General features: G+C 35.6%; 1 protein-coding gene across 1 annotated transcript in view; it reads left to right on the top strand.

The window, feature by feature from the left end:
- The first annotated feature begins 401 nt into the window (after window positions 1-401).
- TMEM106B (transmembrane protein 106B) overlaps window positions 402-6519 on the top strand; it is a 16142-nt gene continuing 10024 nt past the window's right edge. The window contains exons 1-3 of the mRNA XM_085316436.1: window positions 402-621; window positions 3045-3108; window positions 4427-4586. Coding sequence (XP_085172562.1) covers window positions 402-621; window positions 3045-3108; window positions 4427-4586 — 444 coding nt within the window. The remainder of the gene's footprint in view (window positions 622-3044; window positions 3109-4426; window positions 4587-6519) is intronic.

Here is a 6519-nt window from a genome sequence, read left to right as displayed (position 1 = left end):
CTCAAAACAGGTTTAGCCTAAAAAGCATATTAGGATTGGGTCTGTAGTGTGTGTAGGATRCCGGGGAAGTTGTGAACTGAATTTCTAGAGCAAATGTGTCTTGCATTTTTCTACAGAGATTAATGTATTTTGTGAAAGTTTGTATGATATAATCTTTTTTAAAAACACGATGCTAGATTGTTGCATCATTTTGCAGCAATTGTACTATTTTATGTTGGAGGTTTTTCTGAATCTGTTTTGTGACTTAAAGCTTTGCAAGACTTAMGGAATCTAAACAGGACATGAGGGAACAGGAGTCTTGTCTAAGTAGTGACTGTGGACTAACTTTATGTGGAGAAATAAATTGCAAACCATGTCTGAATTTTTCTCCCTGGAAACTTTCTTTCAACTTCTATTTAGACATGGGAAAATCTCTTTCACATCTACCAATGCATGCATGTAAGGAAGATGGCTATGATGGAGGTACAGGATCTGATAATATGAGGAATGGCTTAGTTCACTCCGAATCCCACAACGAAGATGGTCGATGTGGAGATGTGTCACAATTTCCATATGTAGAATTTACAGGGAGAGACAGTGTAACTTGCCCTACTTGCCAAGGAACAGGAAGAATTCCACGAGGTAACCTTTTTTTTGTTTTTTATTTATTTTAATACTCATAAAATTATCTCATAACTGTTTGTAGTTGTAACTATAATATTTGTTAACAAATACTTCTACTAGTAAACCTAAAGTTTTTTTTAACCTTTCTGACTCTTTAGTGTTAAGCATTTTGTTACGATTACACTGTAATAAACATAAAATTGCTGTTACCTGAGATGGTGGCTCTTCTCTTGCCTATGGAATTCCAGCATAACACACTTGGGAGAATTAGGGTTATGTAACTTCTAACACACACCAAGTTGAATTTGCAAACCTTTGAGACTTCATCATACATCTCTTTGATCTACCAATTTTAAACCATTTGAATAAATATATAATTATGCAAGAATAGCTGCAAGTATAGAGTATATTTAGGTGTTGCTGGGGTGGGAGGAGAGAAGACTTATGTTGGTCTGTATTAGTGAAAGTTGATCTGATTTTTTTTTTGTTTGTTTTGATTCAAAATAAGCAAGAGCCCTTAAATAAGGACTCTTATTTGAGATAAGTTACTTATCTCAAAACTTAGGAACAGTATAAAAATTCCACAAACTTATAGTTGCTAACTTTTAGTGTTAGGGAAGCAGGCCAGTGGAAGTAAAATTAATATACCTGTTGCTGTTTTAAAATATCAAGTTGTTAGTCTGAAAACAGTGCTTGGGTTTTGTTCATGCTTARAGGAGAATCTCTTGTTTGTTTAAAGCAATGTATTGAGCACCAAACTCAAATGTTTGTTTGAAAAATACAACTAGAAAGCATAGTATTGCCCTGCAGTGTGGCAATGTCTGGTTGTCATTGGAAAAAAAGGTTCCTCAAAAACCTAATAATAATCTCAAAGGTTATTTCTTCAACTGGAGGATTTTTTATTTGCATTTGTTTAAATGTTGCATTTAATTTATTAAAAATCTTAGGTTAACTATTAAAAATACTTGTTCATAAGTTATAATGAAATAACGTAGCTAAAGCTAGAACTTCAGATGAGTTCTAAGAACAAATAGAGCAACAAATCTCTTTATTCCTCAGCAGTTAAAAAAGAAAAATTTTTTTTTTAAGGGGAGTTAAAAAGAAAAAAATCTTCCATCAGATGATTTCATGACTAGTAGGAAAGACCACAACATGTGTTATGATGGTGAAACTGTGTAGTTTAGTCTTGTTACTTGGTCAACTTTAGCTTTTCAGCGCAATAAAGTGTAAAAGTAGGACTGTGCTATTTTGTGAATGATTGGAGATGTTTCATTGAAGTTGAGATGAAAATGTTTGTTTATTTTTTATTTATTTTTTATTTTTATTATTTTTTTTTAAGGATTGATGTTCAAAACTGCTATATGCGTAGATTTTAATACATTGTTACCATGTTCAGCTTTGTTTCTATTCTAAATACTGGGTTATGAGGGCATGGAAGATGTAAAGGTTACAGAACTTGTAACAGAAAAATAAGTCTTGTACAGATTCCTTCATGTACTGTGAAACTGTAGCTTGAAGTCACTAAGGGACTGCCTAGCCAAGTGATAATGCTGGTCAAATTTTTCATTTGACTTCTAGAAACACAAATCTGACAAGATCTTGAGCCTTCTCTCTCTCTCTCTCTCTCTCTCTCTCTCTCTCTCTCTCTCTTTTTTTCCCCCAGAATCTCAAGTTGATCTTATTGTACGACAAATAGCAAAAGCTGTAGAAAGAGATGTAATCCACATATTTTCAACAACTCTTCTGCGTTTGTGTTTTTTGAATGCTACTGCTAAGATAGCCCCTTCCTTTAAAAAATGCAGTCCAGAGAAGTAACTTGTTGACTGGAAAAATTCAAGTAGACTTTTTTTGGCTTCCAGGTGCTGAAGTTAGTCACATAAGCAGTGGTCCTATGTACCAGTAATTCCAAAGCTACTGTATAAAAAGTGTTACAAAAACCACCCAAATTGATATGCGCATTTTTTAAAAAACAAACCTGACTTCATCTCTTCTAGGAAAAGCAGGAAGAATGCTTTTTGGAACAGTTCTTGCTGCCTGAGCTTCTGTATATATTCTCCTATAGCTTAACATGGCCTTGTATAGAGAGCTAAAAGCTGCTATGTGTCTCTCTTTCTCGAGCAAATGGCACCAGAGGCATAGCACTTCCTGTGSTGTGTGCAGGCCTGCACAACGGCAGAATCTGTTTTGATCTTTCAGTTTTACAGTTTTTCTTTGTGTGTTATTAGCTATAGTCTGTTTCAGAAACTGACCCGGATGCATGAACTACAGTAATATTCTACTTGGGTTTTTAGCGGAAATAGTCTTTGTACTAGAATTTGAATATTTATTTTTAGTCTAGTGTTAATTCTTTGGTGCTATTAAGCTGACACTCTTTGAAGTAACTGCAACAATAATTATTCTTGTTTGTGTGTAAATTCTGAAAATAGTGTTTTTGTTTCTAGGACAGGAAAATCAGCTTGTAGCATTAATTCCGTACAGTGATCAGAGACTGAGGCCAAGAAGAACGTAAGTTAATGGCTTGTTGTGATATGTGAAGCTACTTAATTCCTCTCTTCTAGTTAAAATCCAGCAATTATAGAAGATAGAGGTGTGTGTGTGTGTGTGGGGGGGGAAATCTAGCAAAAATCATTGAAATGTTTTCTTGTATTACAAAATATTTAAAGAGCCCTACTCATGAAAATTATTGGCCTTAACTTTTAAATATGAGTTATTTATTAAATAGGTATGTGCATTCCCATCAAGATGTCTGGTGAAGTTAGCAATACTGTATGATTTTTTCATATGTACCTAAATATCTACAATAATGTGGAAGTATTTTTCAGTATCTCAGTCTTAATTGATTTAAGCAGATACATCTTCATTGTCAAAGTTTAAATCTGAGTAAAGCAATAACTTCCTTGGGCCGCTACTACTGAWTAGTCAATCAGAAATTGATTTTATAAAACTGAATAGCTAGCATGACAAACAAATCCATAATTCTGATGTAGTATTAAAAAAAAAATCCAGTATATGCTCATACATTTAATTACAGTGCAAAAGTCTTACTGTTAGTTGATGTAACAGAAGGTGTTTGCTCCAAGTGCTTAGATGTTTCTGTACTACCTATGGAAATAAGACTCCAGCAGATTGGGGAGGGGGGAAATCCTTCACTTAATACTATCCTGGATCACAGATTTGATGTAATAGGCCAAATTTGAAAAATATTCCCTTAGCATTTCTAATCTTGAGCAAATCTGGAGCTGTGGTAGAGCTTTATATTCATGTACATCTTTTCTTTTTAATTTTTTCTCACTTCTTATARAAGGTCAATTGTGAATTTGCTGTTCCTTAGCAGAAGTTAAAACAAGCTGTTAATACTTTCCTAGGAAAAAGTATTTCATGAAAGAGAATCACATCCAAGGTGTAGAATAAAGCTTTATTCTTCTTTCTGAGTGTGTTTTTGTGTATGCTGAAGAATCATGGAGAATGATGAAAAGTCTGTGGAAACAAAATTTTAAAGAAAGTGTTTGTGTCTTAAAGCATAAATATATGAAAAATATATATATGAATTTTTTTCCTGTTCCTTTTTCCCCAATAGGTTGTGACTATTGGGATAGTCGCCTGTTCTTGAGTTGATGTRTATATGAGTAACCACTGTACTGTATGTGCCTCTTAGATGTAAAGTGCAGTGTAGCTTCCCCCCTCTTCAGAARGCAGTGAAAGACTGAAATACACGGAAGTAGTTGTGTTGACTAGTTAAGCTTATCACTTACAAAGAAAATAACACACTACTGCTCTTATTTAATGCACTGTTGACTATAAAATGCATTCTTTTTTTTTCCAGAAAACTCTATGTTACTGCTTCTGTAATTGTATGTTTACTGCTTTCCGGGCTGGCTGTGTTCTTCTTGTTTCCTCGCTCGATTGACGTTGAATACATTGGTGTGAAGTCAGTGTATGTCACTTATGAACAGAGTAGACGTATAATATATCTAAATATTACGGTAAGGTTATAGACCTGTTTGTGTGTTTACTATGGATAAAATRTTACAGCATTATCTCTCACTGCATGTGTATAGGTAGAAATTGTGGGCTTAAGCTTAATRCCTTAAATTCAAGCAGATAGAATGACTAGTTTGAAAAATTTAACTAGGCTTGCTGTGGCCAATAGAATTGTAGCTGTAGACTACTATTGCATCTTTTTTCAAAGGGGAAAGTGATTTGGAGTTTCCTGTGTTATTTGGGGAATAAGGTAAAAGGTTGTATGTGGGAGAGGAATGTTATTAAATGTAGACCTGATATTATGCAACTGTCAGAACTGGTYTTCAGGAGAAATATTTTTCTCACAATTCTCACCCATCTTAAAACTTCAGGGAATTCTTTCCATACATGTTTTCTGGTTAGCAGTTAATACAGGATTGCCAAGAGACTTTGGACAGAGTTCCTTATTAATGCCCTAAAAGAAAACTAAGCTGCCATAGCAGAAGGAGAAAGGTGCTGGAATGGGTACATTTTCTTAAAAGAGTAATTGAGGATATGAAGAAATGGTCAGTATTCACAGTGGAGGATAGTCACCAGTGAAATTATGCAAGAGCCTGTGCTGCTCAATATCTTCACAAACAAATCTGGGAAATGGGATGAATAGTGGGTTGATAAAAGTAATTTCAGAGCCCTAAGGACAAGGGCTAGCTGAAAAATAGCAGAAAGATGGTATGTCATTGAGAGATTCAGTTCTGTTTGCCTTCCTCTTGTCCAGTGTAAATGTAAAGCAAGATACACAGGAAACGGTAGCGGGGTGCCTGAGCTGACACTTATGAAATGCAAGATATATTTGGGCTGTGGTAGCTGAATGAGCACGTTAGCTCTGAGCTTGGATGGAGTCAAAGATATATGTGGGCTCTGGTAGTTGAATGAGCATGTTAGCTCTGAGCTTGGATACAGTCAAAGAAAAGCTAATGGAATTCTTGGGATTTATTAGGAAAAGAATAGCAAAACAGGAAGCTTAATTATGCCTATAAAATCTATGTTAGCCTGTGTCATGAGCTAGAGTTCACCTGAAACTGTCATACCAGTGAATAGTAGCGCCTTGTGGGTGGGAGGTACCCTTGGAGCTGYTGAGCATTGGAGTAAAGATGAAAGTTGGCTACTAGCTTCAGAGTAGAAACCACTGTTACTACTTTCACCTCTTAATTTCCATTGTCTGAATAAGAAAAGCTTAAAGGGAGGCCAGCAGCAATATTTGGAAGCTTTCATGTCAGGAAAACTCTGTGGATATGTCAGTTTGGGAAAGAGATAATTTAGGGCTGAGGAAGGGGGAGAGGAAGGGGGAGAGTTAGTGGTTGATGCTCCCAACAACTCTGAATGGCATGTATAAAGCAGTACGTTTCCTGTCTCATGTGATTACTACTATGGGGGGATGTGAGCAAGAAGCTACATTTTTTTCCACACAGCAGATAAACTATACAATTCCTTGCCAAAGAATGTTGTTAATGCATGAAGCTTACACAGGCTCAAGGTGAAACTAGACAAGCAGTTGTCTGTTCAGTATCTCTTCAACAGACAAATCACATCAAACTTGGGTGGAGTCTTCTCTACTAGAAATAACACAGAAGCTGGGAGAGTGCTTGGGGGAGGTTAAACATGATTTGCACCTTTGTATGCTTTGCATGCTTAATTCTAGTCCTTTTCCATATTCCTACCTGAAGCCAACTGTTAGAGGCAAAATACTGGGCCATACCACAATAGCCTTGGTCTGAACCTGTATGGTTGTTCTTAGGAAGTGCAAAATACCTAAAACTTGAGCTGTTATGGTCTCAAGAGACAGCTGGTCCGGTATCTTTTCTTCTAAATACTAAATGTATTTAGTATTTTCTTCTCAAACCTTTCTGTTCTCCCTTTGTCCTCTCTGACCCCCAAATTATTAAAAAAAAAAAAAAA

This window comes from Rhea americana, unplaced genomic scaffold, assembly GCF_003343005.1.
Source record: "Rhea americana isolate MKP2758 unplaced genomic scaffold, rheAme1 scaffold_112, whole genome shotgun sequence".
NCBI classification, from domain to species: Eukaryota; Metazoa; Chordata; class Aves; order Rheiformes; family Rheidae; genus Rhea; species Rhea americana.
The sequence above is the reverse complement of the archived record's forward strand: the minus strand, read 5'-3'. Positions and strand labels throughout refer to the sequence as shown.